Source organism: Calliopsis andreniformis, chromosome 9 (genome assembly GCF_051401765.1).
Source record: "Calliopsis andreniformis isolate RMS-2024a chromosome 9, iyCalAndr_principal, whole genome shotgun sequence".
Taxonomy (NCBI): domain Eukaryota; kingdom Metazoa; phylum Arthropoda; class Insecta; order Hymenoptera; family Andrenidae; genus Calliopsis; species Calliopsis andreniformis.
Genome location: NC_135070.1, coordinates 9,476,750 through 9,498,000, shown reverse-complemented (window position 1 = coordinate 9,498,000; position 21,251 = coordinate 9,476,750). Strand labels below are relative to the sequence as shown.

General features: G+C 40.5%; 2 protein-coding genes across 2 annotated transcripts; both read left to right on the top strand.

Annotated features, from left to right (window-relative positions):
• The first annotated feature begins 317 nt into the window (after positions 1-317).
• Positions 318-2,782, top strand: Osi15 (DUF1676 domain-containing protein Osi15). The gene is made up of 2 exons (XM_076385607.1): positions 318-681; positions 2,448-2,782. Exons 1-2 carry the CDS (start codon positions 318-320, stop codon positions 2,780-2,782), a joined length of 699 nt encoding a protein of 232 aa, XP_076241722.1.
• Positions 2,783-10,328: 7,546 nt separating this feature from the next.
• Osi16 (DUF1676 domain-containing protein Osi16) lies at positions 10,329-12,290 on the top strand. The gene is made up of 9 exons (XM_076384883.1): positions 10,329-10,836; positions 10,910-11,269; positions 11,319-11,439; positions 11,527-11,587; positions 11,658-11,782; positions 11,825-11,840; positions 11,890-11,963; positions 12,012-12,188; positions 12,236-12,290. The coding sequence occupies exons 1-9, from the start codon at positions 10,329-10,331 to the stop codon at positions 12,288-12,290; spliced, it is 1,497 nt and encodes a 498-aa protein (XP_076240998.1).
• Positions 12,291-21,251: the final 8,961 nt, after the last annotated feature.

The following is a 21,251-nucleotide window of genomic DNA, read 5'->3' as shown; positions in this document are numbered from 1 at the left end:
CAGAAAATCACCAGGGATCCAATGCAAATAGCTAACGCCAGCAGAGAACAATCGCTCGAAAGTGATCCCGGGTAAAAGGAAAATTAGTTTCTATCGATAGACGCTACGTCACGAGGAGCGCACAGTGGTGTGCAGCGGGTCCCGAGAGAGCAGACGCGTCGAAATTAAAATTCTCGACACCGCGGTCCTTGCACGTCGCTTGCCAAATGGTTCAAAGAGGCCCCACCAACGCTCACGGGTCGACGTATAAAAGAAAAATTGCCCCGGGGGGCAAACAGTCAAAATCGTCGCCTCGACTTCGATACTGATCGATGACAATGATGAGCGCGAAACTACTGATCGCTTTAGCGCTGGCTGCGTTGGTGGCCGCCGAAGACGCGACAACTTTGGAACAAATGGAATCCAGGCTGACCAGGGCGATGGACGATCTGAACCGAAAGGACACCCTTCAGATCTACGGAGACATGATCACTTTGGAGAAGGTGAACGTTGAAGAGAATGCTGAGGTGGGAAGATCCAGCGAGGATCCTCTAGTGAGCAGGATTGAAAAGTTCTTGAGGACTCGCAGGATTCAGGTTCACTTGCCCAGCGATGGCTCCTCCGCTGACCTCTTTGGACGGGCTTTGGGTCAGAAGGATGTGGGAGTCGAGCTTAGGGGGCTGGCCACTGGAGCTTCTGAAGGTGAGTTTGATTGTGAATAGAAAGCAGATTATTAGAGAGATAAAGAGATCTTTGAGTTATGGTTTGTAAGTAGATAGTTCTCAGAAGGATTTTAATGGTTTGACTAATTGAAGGACTAAGTGTAAAATTCAGTCAGCTACATTTTTTAAAATTTTGCAATATTAATAAAATATATATAAAAAAGAGTTCTGACTAAAAATTTGAACTAATTTTTGCACTCATTCCTTCAATTGCTTCTGGTATTATTTCTTTATTGTGAATTAATGTTTGAAAGAATAAGCTAAGTTCTCAGACTTGCTCTTAAGGAATTTTAATCTATTTTAAAAGTAACAGGAATATCTTTAAATATTTGGTAATGGTAATACACTATATTCTTATGCTGAAGTTATCATATTTCAAATGAAATTGAATTCGAGTGACTGAAGAACTCTTTTTTGAAGATAAATTTAAATTGTAGATTTAAGCATAGTGTTGTAGGATTTCATTTGCATTTGAGAAAGAATTGTATATCCTTTAGAAAACATGATATAAGACATAACCTTTTATTTAAAAATACATTTCCAAAGCTTAGAGCTTAGAGCGAAAGAATTATCTTCTAAAACGAAAGAAACATAATAGTAGAAAAAAAGTAAAGCCAACTAAGCAGGAAATTGCAATTATATAAGTACTGCAATTGCTATAAAACTAACAGAAATAAAACTTCTTCTAAAAAGCAAATTTAATTCAAGAATTTAAAGAAAAAGATTAGCATAGAATATGTTCCACTGTAGGCCTAAAAGATTTTATTCAATATATCCAAATTCCCAATTTCTACTCTGCATGCAATTCTACAATTACGAACCTACATTCTATTCTAAAGAAAATCTTCAGCCACTCAAGACCCACAATCTCATCATCTATGTCAACAATCCTGAAAATGAAGCTACTCAAAGCATATCCTGCATCGTCCTGCAGCATCTCACCCAAAGGATCAAAACCCCCATAACTCGCTTCTGGATCGCGAAAACGTCTCTCGATCCTCGGCAACGCGAGTCTTCCTGCGAACAAGCCGCTCGCGATCCCAAATTTATAGCGCCTCGCCTTTCTAAAGCTTCTCCAATAGGGTGGAAGTAAGCCAGCAAACTGCAGAACGATTGGCCGAAAAGTGGAGCTTCCGGTGCCGCGGTTTCCGATTGGCCTCGCCTCTCGTTCCTTTTTCGTCGGCCTCTTTTCGCGCGTTTAAATTACCTCTCTACGTTTTTTCGCGTTCCCTCGAATTATCAGCGCGTTCCCGAGTCGCGAACCGACGCGTCGAAGAGAGAACGACGTCGACGGGGAAGCGAGACGTGGCGACGAGGGGGGAAAGTAGACGTCCAGAGCGTAGAAAGCCGCCGAAGACGCGTCCTACTTCTTCTGCATCCGCGAAAACGCGGGTCGCGCGGGGTAGGGATCGGGGCGAAGTGGGTCGACGTTGGGATTCCGGGTTTCTGGGACGAGCGACGAGAGAACACGGCGAACGAGGACCTTGAACGAGAGTGCCACATGTCGAAGAAAGTAGACTCGGTGTTAAGTGGCCATTAGAGCCTCCTAGAAACCCCCTCTCTGCCGCCGAAACCAATCGCCGTGACCAATATCCACTGGATCCATTGGATCCATCGAATGTGGGCATACCGACACGCGTTTCTTTATTTTCTCCTGGCGAACTGTTTGTAAATTACCATGCTGAATCTGTCTCTGAATCTGAGTTTTTCGATTTTCCACTGAAAATTGTTTCCCTTTCGTTCCAGCCCGCACCAAACTGAAGAAAATCCTCTTGCCGCTGCTGATTGCCCTGAAACTGAAGGCTATGATCGTTCTGCCCATCGTTATGACTCTGATCGGTCTCATAGGCATCAAGGGACTCGGCGCTGGCCTCCTGTCCCTTCTTCTCTCTGGAGCAGTCGCCTTGAAGGCGCTCCTTACGCCGCCTCCACCTTATCCTGCCAGAGTCACCTATGGGATAGTGAAGCCTGAAATTTATCACGACCACTGGCACAGGTCGCAAGAAGAAGTGAACCAGCCCTACAGAGGTTGGGCACCTGAATTCAACCCTGAACAGTATCCCTACCAAGAACTTCCTTGATCGATCCTTCGTCGCCTGATCCATTCCTTCATCCCATCACTCTATTTATTGTCTCCTTTAATATATCCCCTATGTCGAATAAAAGTATCATATTTTATTTTCTACAACTTTGTGTTCTGATTTCGACCCGATTCAACAACTTACTTAGCATTTCAATTATTTTTTACACGATTAAAGCTCCAAATTTTGGAAACTTTGCTTCATAGTTGACGCTACATAAATTAGATCCAAGGTTCTTTAAACCCTCTGCAGACTTGTAGCACTTTTCACCCTTCACCCTATACCCTATTTAAGACGTTTCTCCCTCCCTCGATTGCATCCTCATGATACTGGCCATGCTCCATAATTAAACAAAATAATTTGAAATCTATAATGAGGCGGTAAGCAGGTTAGTCGCCGAGTCGTAGGAGAAGGCTAACGACCTAAATAGCAATCTTCACGGGTGGAGGGGAACGCGCGAGCAGGTGGGGCGAAGAACGAACAGGTGGGGGAGTAGGAAGAGGAAGGAATCGGGGTCACTGTGACGAGAAAGGTGGGAAAACCGGTCGCAGACGCGATTGGACAGTACCGCTTCCCCTCCTGGGTGGATCCTCGCGATCAAGGTCAGTGGGTCATTGCCTCCACGTGGACTCCCACCCTTCGTTCTCTCTTCGTCGAGTAGGGAGGCGGTGTAACGGGATCGGTTGTGATCAAGTCGAGTACGTTGGAGAGGGCAGAAACCTCGGGTATATACGAGGCTGATCGAGAGGACAGCACTGTCAAGAGCTGCAGAGCTCGGCAGGGCAAGAAGCCTGCGTTCGAACTCTGGCTCCACTGATGAATGACGTTTATTAAACATTGGAGCCCTCTTTAGGGTCCTTTAAAGAAGCTAGAGAATTTGTGGAATATTTTTTACAGATTATAGTATATTGAGTACCTTTATCTTCATCCCTTTTCTTTTCTAGTTTTAATCAAGAGGTTCAAGGTAGGTCTTTGAGATTTTTAATAGTCTTTTAATAGTAGAATTTATCATTTTGGGGGCGAGTAAATTTGTAGCTTTTGTATAATAGTATGATTAGCTAATAAGTAATAATATCAGTCATACGAAGTGCTAAATTTTTGAGACGTAGTGAATTAACTTACAATTTTGTTTTTTATAAGAATATCAATTTTTCTCTCTAAAATTGTATCAAAGTCTTCATACTCTCCCTCAGAAATATCGAAAGAACGTAAATTCCATTGTTTAGCAGGAATCTCGGACTTTCACATAATCAAAGCCTTCGACCCACTCGAAAGCATACTTTCAAGAAACCTTCTACCATTTTCTCCAGAAGCAATACGACATGTAGCATTAACTTCACAGCAACATCTGCATTTCAGATACAATATATTAGGTCAGACATGTAGTTAAATCTGAAAAATATATCTAAAACAATCTAAGAGACAATAAGGACACTCTGAATGGTCATCGGTTTTTCAAGCGACACGATCAAGGGAAATGTAAGACGTTCGATACTTGCATCTGGCTGATTCCATGAAAAAATGCGAAAGTATTAACAGACAGGATGCATTTCGAGTGCATAACGGATGCTCGTTCTCGAAGGAACGAGGTCTGAGAAGCTAGTCTTGGGCAGCGACCGAGATCAGTCGTTGCCAAAGCACTCTGATTTTTTCTCGTTTCACGGAACCCACGGCTCGATAACGCGGATGCATTTGCACGGAACTGCGAGCAATGCGTCGCGGAAATATTAGACGCGTGAACTGGCCGAACGCATGGGACCATGAACACTTGCATCGCCGAGAATTCGTTCTACGTACACGCCTCTTGGTATGCAAAAGAGAGACCTGGTTCTGGTGTCTGAATCCTCTCGACGGACCACCTGCATCGATCCATTAAACGTGTGTGGTAAAAACTGCTGCATATGCATTGCTATTGTACAATTGAAAGTAGTATAGAAACATATATTTAGTGGTTGGTTTATAATTGTTAACAATTTGGTTAATAGAAATTTTGTAAAGTTATAAAGAAGATTTTTGAAGTGTAAATTGTGTGCTTTCTGAAGATATAAGTGATTAGAATGGAGCTGTGAATTCTGTATATTTTGTTTTCCTTGGAGTAGTAAGAGCGCAGTGAAATAAGATATTATGGTCAGACATATGTATAATGCTAGTTTGATTAGTATAATATCAAACAGAATTTAATTAAATCCTAAGAATTCCATTACCTTGAAGTTATTATTGCTATGTGTCTCAGATGATGCTTCTTTCATGCATAAAGCCCAAGGGGAGTCAGACATTATGGCCAGACTCTCCGTAAGAGTGGCTACTGGCTGTTGCTTTTCATACTCTACTTCGTAGAATGTAATCCTGACATAGTCACCATTTTTCTCCAGGCATGGAAATCTCTATTTTCTTTAAATTTATGACTACTCAGTACAATCAGCCGTTGTGGATAAATATATTGCCACATTAACTTCTCAGCTGGAACTTTTCATACTCCAATTCATAAACTATAAATCAGCAATAGCACTGATTTTAACCTAATCCTAGAAATTCTTTCTTTTTATTAGGTTTTTTATCATGATACGTTCTTCAAAATTTTGAAAGTAAGACACAAGATACAGAATGTATTTTAGTAGATTCAGATGGTTCCTGAATATTAAAGATCCATATGATTCTCACATTTACTAACTGACAGGAATTGCAAAACTACAATCAAATACATATTTCATTGTTTCCTTAATAAGGTGTTCTAAATTCTAAATATATACCAGAGATCTTCAGTAGAATCAGATTTCTTGATCAGACACATTATGGTACTGTCTCTTCACGAATACCTCCCGAATCCAATACACACAGCATAACCCAACTAACTAAAAACCTATCTCACTCCTAACAATCTCTATTTTCTCCAAATTTACTACAACACAGTAGAATCAGACTTTATGGTCAGACGTATTATGAAACTACCTCTTCAGTATTAATTTTGAAATCTTGCCCACACAGGACTCAAATAACTAAAAATATATCTCATATCTAATATAAACTTTACTTTCTCAAACTCGACAGCAGCACAGTGGAAACGAATTTCATGATCAGACACGCTGTCACACTGACACTTCAATAACACTTCCTAAATCCTATTTTCTCACCGTGAACACAAATATAATATCTAAGATTCCAGTTCAAGCCTGATAATCCCTATTTTCTCTAAATCAAAGTTATTACAGTAGAATCAGACTTCATAGTTAGCCATACATCATCCGCCGCGACACGGTTCTCCAGAATGGCGCGCCGCTCACTCGTTGCACAGGAAACGATGGTTCATTTTCCTCAAGGATCGCGCACGGATCTTCGGGGAATTCTCGTAAATCGATCAGTAACTGTAACTTTCTCGCAGTCGTGTCAATTTTCGAGCGAAAATGGGCTAAGCACAGCATCGAAGCGACGGACGATCAGTCGCGTCTAATGCTGTGCAATTACGTTCACCGTTTCAGAGCATGTAACACGAGCACCGTCGTGGTCGGAGCGAAAAAAATGAAAAGGGGCTGGCCTGGTTGTACCGTAGACAGGGACAGTCGATCGCAATTGACGCTCACCACTCAATGGACGATCGATCCGTCGTTTTTCTGGCTTCCGTGCTGGCATTCGCGAAGCCGAAAGCCTGGCGCGCGTTAGCCTCGATCGACGAGGACCGATTAACGCGTTCTCCCCCGTTTCTGTTATATCATTCCCTTGATCGTCGGAGAAACGTGCACGCCGGGAATTAAGGACACTTATGAAATTGCAAATCGGCCATGAAGCAGCCGTTGATCCGTTTTAATTTTCGCTTTCGCAGCCTTGGAAAGTAGAGTAGCTACTCATTCAGTCATTTTGCGAGATTAACCCTCAAATGCACGGTTTAGGTCTGAGGAACCCATCAGAATCATCATTTTTTACTTTCTTCGTTGAAGAGTTGGTCAAGTATTAATAAATGTGTATTATTTCCTAATGGAACTTATTGGTAAAATATTTATTAGTAAAATATAGAAAAAATAGTGGATCCCTATCTATGCTATAGCAGGAGTATTTTTCACCCCCACACTGAAGTGTTAAGTTGTTCCCAGCAGTTGATGAGCGTATGAAGATTAATGTAATGGAATTGTATAGGAGAGCCCACATTTCGGGGAATTTGATATACTCGGTCGAGTTGCGTACTAAGTATACATGAATAGTAACAGTAGGTATACGAGGAATGGTTATGAGGAACGGGAGGAACTCCCATTCACGTTTCACTGGCACGGTTCGTATCAAGCGTGGAGATTGGAAAGGTGTGCCTCGCTATTCAACAAAATTCTAGCGATTCTAGTGCATTCTCCTAGACAACATTATGGGAGATAAAATATCTCCCACTGCAGTGGGTAAATAAAACGCCATCTATGTTGTAATTTTGAAGCCAAGACTGATGTTTTGGCTGCCTTGGGAAAGAAATATTTCAAATTTGGTGAACGATGACTGCGTATTCAACAAGGCTCGCGTCCTCGAGTGACTGGCCGACTCTTGGGCGAAACAAGAGCAAGTGGCTTGGAGATTGGCGCGATTATTAACGAAAGGAAGGCGTTGCGGTAAAAGGAAGTAACAAGTCGCGAAACAGATACCTGAAGAAGAAGGCTAATCCGCTCTTTTCCGACACACCTGCGAGCATGTGAGCGCATCGTCTCGACTAGACGAAACAAACGCGCCAGCTTAAGCTGCAGCTGTTCACGCCATGAATTTATCGCCCTGATCGCTGTACGCACGTTTTTGACGGTAAATTAGATACAATTTGTGTGGAATGTAATAACATGGAATTTTTCCAAACATATAAATATGTAGGTGAGATATGAATAAGTAGATGTTTTGTAAAGGCTCTTAAACTGTTCGTACATGCATATCTTATTTCACTTCAGATATTTTCTATTACGATTAATATTCCTGCGTTTACCATTCTAGTTTCAATCCTTTTAGGAGAACTCAATCATGTAATTATTTAAAATTTGATCATTAAACGTTTAATTGCTTTGGTCGGAAATTTTTATAAGTATTTATAACGTGAAGAACCGCAATACCTTTGAAGAAAGATGTTCTAAAATATGTGTGACTCTCAAGTGTAGTGCAATAATCATGAACTCGCAGATAATTCCACGATTGATAGCGATAATAAAGCAATAACACTCGAAGTAAGTACATGAAAAGTAGAAAACTGAGGCATAAATGAAGGAAAAGAGTCAACTAATAACCATAAGAACTTTTTCGCAAAGCAAATGAATAACAGTCATTATAAATTATTGCATTGGTTTTTTAATTATACTAGAGTAGAAAGTACTTCAACCACCAATAAAAGCACTAACTTTAGATCAAACGTAACTTCATCATACAGCATAAAATGAATTAAAATTGTCAAGTGGTACGCTTCTACATTTTCACGCTAAATTTCGAATAATGGTCCAAGAATAATTAAAATATAGGTAGTCGAAACAATTCCTCAATGCAATTAAAACAAACGTCGCTCTAACCACAAGAAATAAACTATACCCTAACACAACCAGCATAGAGGTAAGCACAAACGGTCCGACACTCTCACCTCACAACCACAAAAAAAAGAAATTGCAGATATCACTCCAGGTCTCGCGTTCGAAGCAATGCATGAACGAAATCTGTTTCCGTTTCTCCTGCAAAGTGGCGTGAAAAATCTCCGGAAGGACGAGTTCTCCCAAGCTGCGACTCATCGTGCGATTTTCAATGTCCGGGGCGTCCGTGGAAATTGGCCGCGCACTTTCTCGCCGTCAGATCCGTCTGAAGCGTCGGTCGTTCGAGCGTGCCGCGCGAAAATCCGATCTCCCGCGAGCTAACTGGGCTAATTCGAAGTAGGCCTCGTCACGTTTCGCTCGGCGGAGGGAAATAATGCGTTCACCCGCGTTAATTCGTGAAACTCCTCTGGCTTTTCCGCTCGTACCGGATCTCGCGGTTCGACCATGCCCGACCGGTGGCCGCCTCGATTTCGTCGTCGAGATCGAAAGTGGTTCCCTGGCGGGTCGCCGCAGTCACGGAGAACTCCGTCGAACACAATCGATTGGAGCTGCATCAGAACTTCGTGGAAGAGACGCGTGGAAAAATGAATGACTGTACGATTTAAAATTGGGCGAGAACGTCGTTAATGAGGTCGCGTGTGTTGCAGATGTAGACAATCAAATTCGAGAATACGAAACTGTTTCATTTGTAGTTTAAACATTTGTAGAAGCAGACGTAACGAGAGCTTGCAGCATTGAAGCACAGTTACGAATTAAAAGAGGCCTGTGAATATGTAATTAATACTCAGCAAAGCATAAAAATCTATGCATTTTCTCCAAAAGTATTAGTGCGTTCATTGTCCCTCTATGTGGGTTGAAAGGCCTACTAGGCAATATACTAGCTATCTAATTTTAATTTTAAATAAGCCTGCTGGATCTGCTTGTTCATGTATACAGCACCTTTCATTTTATTAGCCGCCACTGCAAATTCTCCTCACTAAATTGTACAGTAATTCTCTTGTAGACTTACTAATACCACGATCGCGGTACACAATGTAACATCGTCCTCGTAATTGCCGAATCCTACTCACTAGACTAGCAGCATACACGATACTCACTGACAAATTTCATTGAAATAAAAATTCCACTGATTAAAAAATACGAACCACGAAACTATTAATTATCGCTCAGTAGTCATGTAGGATGTAATTGAGATACTGCAGGCCAGCACGCGATCGTCAGCTCCCCAAACAGCTAGGTTAAGGGACCCCATTATACTGTGCCTGAATCTACTATTGTGCTTTCCATACAAAATTTATATAAAGCATAGTAATAGATTTAGACTCGGTGATAATATAGACTAAGTCTAAACCTATTACTGTGTATATCACAGTATATATCAGTAATGATATAAACCTACTATTGTGCTTTATAGAGATTTTGTATGGAAAGCACAATAATAGATCCAGGCACTGTAATAAGGTCTCTCACCCAAGCCGCGATCTCGTGACAGCGATCGTCGACGAAGGGACAGAAATCGCGAGTTCGATCTGTTTTCGGGTGAAACGGAACCGTGACGATGACAAACCCGCGGACAGAGGCGGTGGCTCGACGGCTTCGCTCTCATTAGAGTGTCCCTTTTTTCCCCGGCAAATTCGACAGAGATTCGAATTCTCCGCTCTATTTGACGCTCCCTCTCGCCGCGTGCGAGCGGCGGCGGCCGCGCGCGAGCTGGCCCCTCGCCTCCTCTTTGCCGTCCGCGAAAGAAGAGAGCCACGCCGCCCCGCGTGCTCTCGGCTACGGAGAATGTATGGAAGCGGCCCGAAAGGCAAAAAGGAAAAAGGACTACCCGCTGGCTCGCTCTATATATACTGCAACTATCCGAGGGTATGTCCAGTGCACGGTACGCGTCCCGTCCGTTAGCTTCGAGAACGAGATCCTTCGTCTGCTCGCCTCAGTCCTCAGCACTCGCTGCCGGACAGGATACATCCACCGAGACAGTCTCAGCGTCCGGAACGACGACAGAGAAGGGCATCGAGATGAAGGGACCCGCGGTTCATCGTCAACTGTCGCGACAGCAGGTGCTGTTCCTCCTCCTCGCGATCGTCGGCTTCGCAAGCGGCGAGATAGAGAGACGCACCTCGAAGCAGCTGGTCGAGGAATCGCCGGAGAGCCTGGCCTCCACGCTGAGCAAGGATTGCGGCAAGTCCTACAGTGCTACATGCCTCAAGCTCGACGTGGTGTCCTTCCTGGACAGGCTATCAGAGCAGGAGGACATCAACATCCTCCCTGGTGTCTCTGTCATCAAGGAAAATGGCTCGGTTAGCTTGCCCGCGTCGGAGGTGGTCGCTAACTTGGCTAGAGATTTCCCGAATGACGTGGAGAAGAGGCTGGATGCATACCTGATGCACAAGGTTGGAAGTTACCTGAATAGCCACTCGATATCCATCAAGCTGTTCGACCCGAGGACCTTCGAGGCTGCTAGGAACTTCAACGAGGAGACACTGGCTCAGCTGGGTCTGAGTAGTGGCCCCAGCGTTGGAACTGGTGAGGACATTTGCGTTGGCTTTCATTCGAAATTCGGAATTCCAGTGATATAATAACTTGTTTCAATGTTTAGGGCGTAAGAAGGACAAGGGTGGATACGGCGGCCTCATGGCTGGTCTGATGATGATGAAGGGTACCCTGGGTGCAATGGGATTCGGTGCTTTGGCTCTGCTCGCGGGTAAGGCCCTGATGACGGGTCTGATGGCGCTCATGTTGTCGGCTATCGTAGGACTGAAATCTCTGGCTGGTGGTGGCGAAAAGAAGACCACCTACGAGATCGTTAGTAAACCTGTCTACTCGAGTTCCCACACCCACAGCTCCGAGGAGCACCATGGCCACGGTTACGGCCACTCTGGATACGGAAGAGCGTTAGACGCTGGCATTCAGGAGACTCTTCACCAGGCGATGCTGAAATACGGGAACACGCGAGATCGTCGACAGATAAAACCATTCGTCTAATAATTGTTGGTCTAATGTAGCAGGAGAGAGATCAAGTAGCACGTCTCTACCTCACCGAGTTCACACTTCGATTCCTTTCTTCCTTTCCTTTCACACTTCACGAATCTCCTCGATGTCCGCGCGACCGTCTCGCTACAATCTCTCGTAATCCTTCGTCTCGCTTTCTTGTCCCGTCACCTCGCCTCTGGTCTCATTTCTCATCGTCCTTGCGTTTTATCGCCGGTGTTACAGTTATCCCATAGATTCGCAGGCGTTCATCGCGAGCCATCGCGCCAGCCGGCCTTGGAATCGTGTACATGACTTCCCTTGTTATTTATATTTATATATTTATATATATAATATGTATTTAATGCATTGTAAAGTTTTTAATAAATCAACTTAAGAGTGACCCTCGTGTTGCCTTAACCTTAAGCCTTGAAGCCCTTGACGAGGAGAGGGCTTCGAGGATATCAGAAATGCAGAGAGGCGTTGGGTTTTACGACTTTAGGTAAAAGTTGTGGAGAAGACGTTGCGTTCTGATTCGATTAAGGGAAAAGGAGAGCATGGTATGAAAAATGAATAGTTTCACGTAGAAAGTACCCTCTTTCACATTAGGTTCTGTTTTGGAAAAGGGTAACGCAAGCTTGGACTTTGATTCGGTTTCCTACTACGAAAATTATACGACGACGGTAATTGCAAGATGAGTATACCTATCAATTGGAATGATATAAAACAAGGTCGTCCCCTTCACAACGCCGCAAATTAGGCTTCCTCGAGGCTGGCTATCGTCGAGGTACTGTTGGTCACCTTTCTTCAGGAGTTTCCAGAGATGCTCAGACGATGAAGATATGGAGAACATATTTAATTATTATGATCTTGTGTCTAATGTGGGTAACAGATAAATCTAATTCATAGTAATTAGGAAAATTAGATTTTTGTTTTCTGATGTCACTGCTATTAGTTACGAGAAATCCTTTGCTATTATTGACATACTGACACGTGACAATCATAGATAGTCAAAGACTTTGTCTCTGTAGTTTAGAAGCATGACACTTAAAGTATTTTTAGTGACCAGCACTTACTATTTAAATATTATTGAGAATACTTTCTCGATCTCTTCTCCATGTCAGTTTAGATGTCTTGAAATGAGTACTCCGTGTACAATGACAATTTCTTATATTAATTGAAATATAGTAAACTATCGATGAATAGAGTCTCAATTATTCACAGTGGTTTTTATTAATTTTAGGTTACAATTATTTAATGAAATACCAATAAAGCTACAGCAAAACATAAACTGAGACTTGAACCACCTTCTAGTGGTAGTCATCTGAAAACAATAAAATTATTTATGACTAGAATACTACAGGTTTCCATCTCGTCTTAAGCTAGTTAATCGAGGACTTATCATATTGATACAATCTTCAAGAACTTCAGATTTCTCTATTCTATGATTGTTATGGATTCTTGGATAACACATTAACAAAGGACCACCTCAAGCCGAAAGCAATATTTTCTCACGCAAAAGACACCTTGTCCTCCAGTTTCTATGCTGGGTCAACAAATTGTCCCCGAAATCCCGAAACGCTGCATCCTGTTTGATTATGCGGTGGAGGAAGCACAGAACCACGACAGGAACGAACTGGGGCCAGAACTTGTCATTAAGTTATTTGCTCGGTCGGCGATAAATGACAATCGTGACCGAACACTGAAAAAATCTTTCGAATGACATAAATCCATTGTATATAAGCGATTACAAGCAAACAGAGATCAGTCTTCGGTGGCTGGTAACGTCAGGTCAACTTCGTCGTCGTTGACCATCGCGTCTCGAACGATGTTCGTTTCAAGGATTATTCAAAAAGTGTGCAAACTATCGATCATTGTTCTGGGATTGCTACCAGTCGCTTATGGGAATAATGGAACCACTGACGCTAAGGATATTAAAGTGAACGTGGATCCTTACAAGTTTGTTGGAACCAGCGCTCGGCAACAGTACTGTGTCTTCATTCTAAATATGTTTCTTTTGGGTTTTGAAGTGTTGAATGAGTGGGATAGGCTGTAATGGTGATGGGAGGATTATTAATTGTTATTTGTTAAGGCTTTGTTTTACAATACTCAAAATCGACTAAGAATTTGTAACTTGTGGTAACATGGAATATAACTCGGCTGAAAAATCTTTTTTGATAACATCAAATACTTAATGATAAATAACATCTTGAAATTATTTATTCAGCTGTTCAAGTTGTCTAAATACTAATTAAGCTTCTCTATTTTTTAAGTTATAATCTGAAATTCTTCATTTAATTAATCAAATTAATTCTTCAGTCCTGGTCACCATCTGTTCGACTTCCGGAAGAATGGAATTCGGGTAGATGTTCGAGTCGTGCCAGCAGCAAGAAATGATTCAGCAAGAAGCAATGATAACGACGGTTTTCCACAATTTCCGACGAAAGACATAGGCTCTTGTATCATCAGCTTCTCACTGGTTTGCGCGAAGGAGCGTGTCAGTCGTTACGTAGAATCTCTAAGGGAATTAAATGAGATTTACTTGATGGGTCAAGAGATAAAATTGGTGAAAGCCAGGGTGATCAATGATCGTAGATCTGATAATGATTCTAGTATTGAGCGCAGCGTGAATAACTTTTTCGACACTTTTGCACTGAGGATCACTTTACCTAAATGGAATGGGAAACGAGAAAAGAATCAAATTGATGTTATGCTTGATGAAACTGCTCTATCTGAAGGTTCGTAAATAAAAAAGTACTGCATTTTCGTAAATTTTACTTCGATAAAAAATTGTGAGAAAATATACTTAAATTCAGCAGTCCACAAAATTATGTAAAGAAGATAATTGATTCCTTCTAATTTTTATTGCAGGTCGTGGTAAAGGTGGAGGAGGTGGTGGTGGAAAAGGTGGGGGTAAATGCAAGATGATGATGATGGCAGGTCTGATGATGCTTAAGATGAAGCTTATGGGTAAGATACCCATTAAAATTGTCTCACCTTCTTTTACCTAAAAATACCAGCATACTGTATACTTAATTTACTTCTCACGTAACAGGAATAGCAACGATAAAGGGGATGATGATGGCAGGCATGTCTCTCATGTTGACGATGGCTATGTTCATGCACAAGTATATGAAAGGAGGAGGCGGGGGCTACGGTGGTGGTGGTGGAAATGGTAAAATTTAAAATAAATTATTTTTAAAATGAAACACAGTTCATGCACTTTACTCAGTGAAAAATATGAAACATTTAATTATCATTGATATTTTCAGGTCAGTATAAAGAAATCGTACTTCTCACAAAATCTTCAGGCGGAGGAGGTGGAGGTGGAGGTGGAGGTTGCTGTTCACCCTCAGACAGTTACGCTGCGCCACCACCCAGCAGCTATGGTCCCCCATCTGGTGGCGGTGGTTACGGTGGAGGATGGGGACGTAGTTTTGGAAGAAGATTTATCACCACAGATTATGATAGAAATTACACCGTGGGTTCGATTAATTCATCTCCTGCAATAGAAAAATCTATTCTCGATAATGGCACTCCGATGAGTTCTAATTTCTCGTCTTCAAAATGGAACTTCAGTAACTATGATGATATACAGGGATATCATCGTTTGAATAATAATACAAATAACGTGAGAAACAATACTAACGTGGAGCCTTTGTTACATTCAGGATCCGCCAATTTCGCAATTAACACGAGTCCTTACCAAAATGAGGATTCGAAGGACTATAATGTCGATCCTATTCCAGCTAGCTACGTGGATAATGTAAATCAGGCTGGTTCGCCAAATTATGTCACAAGTAATTATGACACAAATGTGGCAAGGCCAATTTACGCTGACGAATGGGATGCTACGAATGACAAGGTTTTGTTATCGAACTTGAAGAGGGAAGCAATGGAAAGTGGATAAAATTGAAAAATTTAGGTTGACTTCTCTATTTATGAAATGTAAAATTTGAATATAAAACTTACTACCAAAAGTAAAATCAATATTCTTTTTTCCTGTCATTTTCTTAGTAAGTATTATATCCTTTCACATGCAGCAATTATATTTCCTTAAAATTAATATCCCTAATTACTCCTTTTAACAGAATTCTATATTCTGTACCATTCACTTTACATCAGAAGTTCAATGACCTTTACTCGACCTTGAGTTATATTCGAGATTGCTAAAGGCAGATGGAGTCAGCAGATGATTTTCAGGCACAAAGCAGTGGCGCGATCTTTTGAACAACTTTCCAAGACGCTCAACAGGTGGGATTTACCTGTCCCTGACAGGTGAGTTCCCCGTCCGTGACATTGAACTCGAGTCTACCGACCGAGAAACTAGGAGTTGAAGAACATTACCACCAGGCGTCCAAGGCTGTCGACCGATTTCCGTATTCAAGTTCAGGGCCGCTTAAATAATCATGCTTCCACCTGGTATCTTTAGCTTCAGCAGTTGATGTGTGATCCATGGTTACATCAATAACATACACATATGAGCACCTCTGAATACAATTTTTTTCAGATTTATGGAAAACCTTCGAAATAAATAGTAATAAACATTTATTATAGATTAAGTATTAACTGAAGTAGGGAGCTGATAGTGAGATTTACGAACAATTCTTTTTTTGTTTCTAATGAACTGCAAAAAAATGCAACAGCTTTGGAAAGTAGGCCAATGCAAACTATACCATCTATTTTACATTTCGGTTCTGAATTATCCATCACGTCAATACTGAACATGAATGATTTAAAAAGTTTTACTGCAAGAAAGTTTCAAAATGAAATGCAAAATAAGTTCAGGTATTCAAGCACCTCGGACGATATGAACTTTGCGAAGAGGATGACGATGGCATAAAGCGCGCAAGTAGTACGCACTGAAATGAATCGTACATTTTTTAACTTTTAATAGCTTGGTAACTGTATGCTGAAATTGACACATAGAAATGTGTGACTGCCCCTTCGTGAACGACTTAGAATCGACCCTGTACAATAACCGACCCACATCAGTATACGACTAGCTGCTTGATAATCGCTGCACGTAACATTTTCGGAGACAACGCGAACTGATTTGAAAGAAGTAACGGCAGTCGGATTTTTCATGTGTGTTGGCTGACCACGATTTCTGCCTACTTCCTACTTGCCAGTGGCGATTTAAATGTCTGCATTCTAGATGTTGGAACGTCGAAGTGATTGACTTTCGATGACAGTAAATGCAGAGTACAAATTCAAATAGTTTTTACAGAACATTCAGACTTTAGATTAACCCTTTTTGAATTTAATAATTTGTACTGAACTATTTCCAAAGGATAGAGCTTTTCTGCCTGCAGAAGCATTGCGCAAATACAAATAAAAATTATGTTACTACGGAACTTATGTTTTTTAAGTTAATTTGTAATAATTAATAGACAATAAAACGATTGGTGAAATAATATATAATAATTATGAATTGTAATATAAGTGTCTAATATGTCTGACTCGGGACTCATTCTACTGACTTTGCTGTGTCTGACCTGACTAATGCACGTCGGCAGTAGAATAAGTCTCCAGTCAGACACACTTCACGCGAAGTTTAGATTTCATTTTCGTCCTATTTTAACATGTAGAATCACTCCTTAAAGGTTTTGTTACCTGTCATCGAACATCCTGTATAATTGCCTAAGTAAATTAAGACCAATTTAAGTTAATTGGAGTTAAGTTATACCTTACAATGAGCCTGGGAAGATTACATCATTGTTATATCACTATTTCACATGAACTAGATCTGAATCTAATTAACCTTTACCTAGGTTAAGTCTACATAGTTTAGATAAAAAGGATATCAACATTATGACTGGGCTAAGCATAAAGACTAGATCTAAATTTTACCAGTATTTACTATTAAGACTGAATCGTGTCATCAGCAGTTCTGTTCCCACGCTTGCCCTCGAATGTCTGAGCTTTGTCTGGGTTACATATAGCTTAAACCCGACGTCTAGCTGTGCTAGATCTGCGTGAAGTGAAGAATGTGTCTTCTTGTTAGGTCATGGTTACGTCTCGATTACGCCTGCATCTCACCTGGGCCAAGCCTCAATTGTATAATACCACCACTAACATTAACATCTTTCCACGAACATCGAGTACTTTACACAGAGAGAATACTTAACACGTAGGAATCCAAATTCCAAAATTGAAATTCTCTGCTGTCCAGCCATCAATAGTGTATAAATCAACTATGTACGCAGAGTGGCTGTGCAGGCGGGTCTGGAAAATCGGTGAAAGTTTTAGTGTCGCTGGACAAAAGTGGGCTTCCGTTGTGCCAGAAATAGGTGGAACGTGTCACGACGCTAATTCACGAATCGGTTCACTTTCCTACGCGAGCACAGCACGCGCTGGCGACGAGCATCCTTGCTTGTCTTTTAGTTTACGTAACGGATATTACTTGCAGCTTACAACGAGAAAGTGGATGAGGGATAGAGGAGGAAGAAAAGGAAGGACAATGTAGAACGGTGTCACAGTATTTGCATAGTTTTAGAAAATGACGGATCAGAAACGAGGAGTTAATGACCGCAGAAACCGTGTCTCCCTTTTTACGCACGCTATGTCGTCGTGTTCTCAAGGTAAATTGCTTAATGAGACTTTAGTTGAATATCTCGTGTCATTTTGTGGTTCCCATGTCTTGTTTAATGTCCATGCCTGCTGAAAGCTTTTCAGTTTCTTGGAGTTAGATTGATGACGTATTTAAAATAACATGATTCTTGGTAAGTGCTGTAGCATTTCTTTGCCTACCTGCTTGGTATTCGTTTCCTCTATACATTTAGCTTTACACCTTTTCCTCCATTCCTACTATGTATGTCATTTCCTCGTTTCTTAAGTTGCCTCTTCAGTCTTGCGGTAGAACTGTGTAAATTATTATTGTAAACTGTGGACTTCTGTATATGATAGTCAGTAGAGAAGAAATATGAACAAAGATGACAGTCCATCAGTCTATTACCATTAGACAATATTTATAATACGAAAGGTTTAAATAATAACACAAAATTTTAAACAAAAATACAACTTGGTGTACAGATGCAGCGTCTATAGTAAATATTCTTATATAACAAGAAAATTAAGAGAGATTGTTTAATTAATGAATATTTCAATTGCCATTAAGATATTAACCTTAAGATAACCTGTCTGCCATCAGCTAAAGTAAGTACTCATTTAAATTTTCCAGCACTTGCTCTCGAACGTCCCATATCACTCTGCTTTCAATATTCGTTCCAAAGCTATTAGTCAAACAAATTCGTTTCAACTGGAGCAGAATTACATTAGCACTGCATACAGTGTCGACAATCCAGATTGTTAACAGTGTACGTGACAATCTTGAAATTTTTCTGCCCACCCAAAATGTAACGTGTCCCAGTTGCTTGGTTCACTTCGTCCACGTGCAAACCAGTTCCAATGCACTGCCTCTACAAATACTTTCAGCCCATCAACGTGCGTTCCTGCTTCTCCTTACTTCCGATTCGAAGAGCTAGGAATAACAATCACGTTTTGGGAATCTTCTATGACTCGACACGATTCGTTCACCTACTTCCCGAAGCCAAGGAGTTTCTCCTTCTTGTTTATCGAGCATTGCTTCGTTTGTCTTCCAAAGGGAACTATTGACTTCCTCCATTCTCCTTCGTACGTTTCGCTGTTCCACTTTTGTCGATTTAAATTTAGTCCAGTCAAATTTTATATCTGAAAGGTATACTAATCCAAGTCCAGCTTTTTTCAAAATTGAGTTTCATACACTATCTTATTGCTTTTTTTTCTGTTGTTTTATTGGTATATATTTAAATTTTAATGAAGGAATAGGTGATCGTATAAAGAGAATTTGGGTCAGCTATGGTTTCAGTTAGTCACTTTGGTGTTTAGAATTTTCATATCTCTCCTGACCCATGTTATTAGGTCAACGAATAGTAGATTTTACGATAGGGTACTAGAAAAGCAGTGACCAAGCATGTTAATCTAAACTTTATTATCTAACAATGATATACCGTTATATTCATTACAGCGAATCATTAAAATTCATGGTGGATCTTGGATAATCTTCACACCAGCAAATTCTACATATCGAGCCTTATCATCGGAGAACAAGGTATAAATTTCCATAAAACAAGCAAATGCTAGCGAACTTAAACAGACGAATATTTCAAGAGTCTTTCAGTGTCCCTTTGACTGGTGTCGTGTTATTTTATCAATTAATGTCATCTCAAAGGGGTCATGTAAATTCTAACATTACTTAACGCTGTGAGAAATGAACACACATCGAGATGTTCGATTTTAATAGAAACTCCACATATCGAATAATAGTTTGTTCAGTATCTAGGCTGTCCAGAAATGGAACGTACTGCTTGTTCTTCCATGGATATCGAGGACCGCAGAAAAGAGGAGAGAAATAGCGGCAAAAGAGGCGAGAGCATGAAATTTGTTTCTGTGAATGTCGATCACATTTCGACGATGGAGGAACGAGTTAAGAACGTTGGTCAGACCTTGACTTGCCTACCTATTTACCCAACGGTCAGGTCGATAGTAGGTCAATGGAATTCACACGCACAGGTTGAAGTCGAGGTTCGATTTATTTGACTCGCTTTAAGAAATTCTGACGCTGCATAAATCTACTGTTTCCTGTAGTGTCACAGAAATTCGGACATGCACTCTATCAGTTGCTTAATATATAACTACTGAGTGAGTTATAGTAGGAAAGAGCTGAGAAACTGGCAAGATGAGAGGCGATTATCTTGGAGCAATTTTCCTCCTCAGCTTAAAAGATTACGTATAGGTATTACGATTTTATAATTTGTAGAAGGAAATCTAATTCTTTGTTAAATATCTGAATTTGCAATTCTTTTCACAGTAAACTCCATGGCGATGACCTGTATAAATTGTTGGTATATGAGAAATTCGAAATGATAAGTGAATGGATTCTAAAACAGGAACACGGTAAAATGCTTATGAATTATAAATGAGATATTTACGAGTAATGCTACATTCATATAACATGGGCACTGTAATTACTTTGGCTCAAACGTGACTCGTTTTTTGATGATTCAAACCCAGCTTTAAAAATGGTCATTTTATAAAGAAACTGGAACATAACACTGCCTCTGCTTGCAAATCTGAAATTTCATGTGAAATGATATTAAATAAATTTTTACGTTTAAGTTTGAAATCTTATGTTAAATTGTTCTAAATAACTTCTAACATTGATTTTTTGCAATTGAAATTATATTTCATATATTAATCATTTTCCAAATATTTAATTCCATTATAAATAATCACATAAAAATATGTATAGTTTCTATAACCATTGTTTCTAATTTCACTTATCAGTAAGAATATCCAAAAAATAGCTACCAATTTCAGTGCAATTTGTATTGCAGCATTGTGAGCGAAAAAACAAAAAACTTCAAGGTCAAATTTTCCCGTCGGTGATGGAACGACATTGAAACCATTTCCCTCTAACGATCAGCGAGATGATCAGATGGTTGCGAAAACAGGTCTGAAGCCACGATAACGAACGCTTATCGTTCGTTCGGGCTGAGAATGTAGGTTGCCAGAGTAATACGTTCGAATGGTCAGACCTAGCTAATGGGAACACCTTCACCGATCTATTAGTGAAAACTCTGAGGCGGTGATGTCCGAGAATTCGCGGTATAGCCATAGTCCATTGAGTAGTTCTCTCCACTGAGGAAATTAATGCAGTTAGCTGGGAGACTTTAACGCGATGTCTGCCAAGATATATGTGATAGAATTTCTATAAAATATAATTGTACGCAAATAATCAACTATTGTAATTTCAATTCATAGTTATGCAACTGAAACTATCATTCATATTTATAGTCTTAAAACAGAGCATCTGGCATATTTTTTCATCAATTAATTAATAGGTAATAAAGTAGAGAAAATAAAACTTGAAGAAGAATATCGAAGGATTAGATCTTCTGGCTGAGTAGAAATAAGAATCATCTTATTAT

What these genes read in the sequence shown, in the direction of transcription:
- Osi15 (XM_076385607.1), top strand. Translation starts at nt 318, where the DNA reads ATGATGAGCGCGAAACTACTGATCGCTTTAGCGCTGGCTGCGTTGGTG. An exon ending in GGCCACTGGAGCTTCTGAAG is followed by an intron (nt 682 to 2,447) that starts GTGAGTTTGATT and finishes CTTTCGTTCCAG; the next exon opens with CCCGCACCAAACTGAAGAAA.
- Osi16 (XM_076384883.1), top strand. Translation starts at nt 10,329, where the DNA reads ATGAAGGGACCCGCGGTTCATCGTCAACTGTCGCGACAGCAGGTGCTG. An exon ending in ATACGGGAACACGCGAGATC is followed by an intron (nt 11,270 to 11,318) that starts GTCGACAGATAA and finishes CTAATGTAGCAG; the next exon opens with GAGAGAGATCAAGTAGCACG. An exon ending in CCAGCCGGCCTTGGAATCGT is followed by an intron (nt 11,588 to 11,657) that starts GTACATGACTTC and finishes TGCATTGTAAAG; the next exon opens with TTTTTAATAAATCAACTTAA.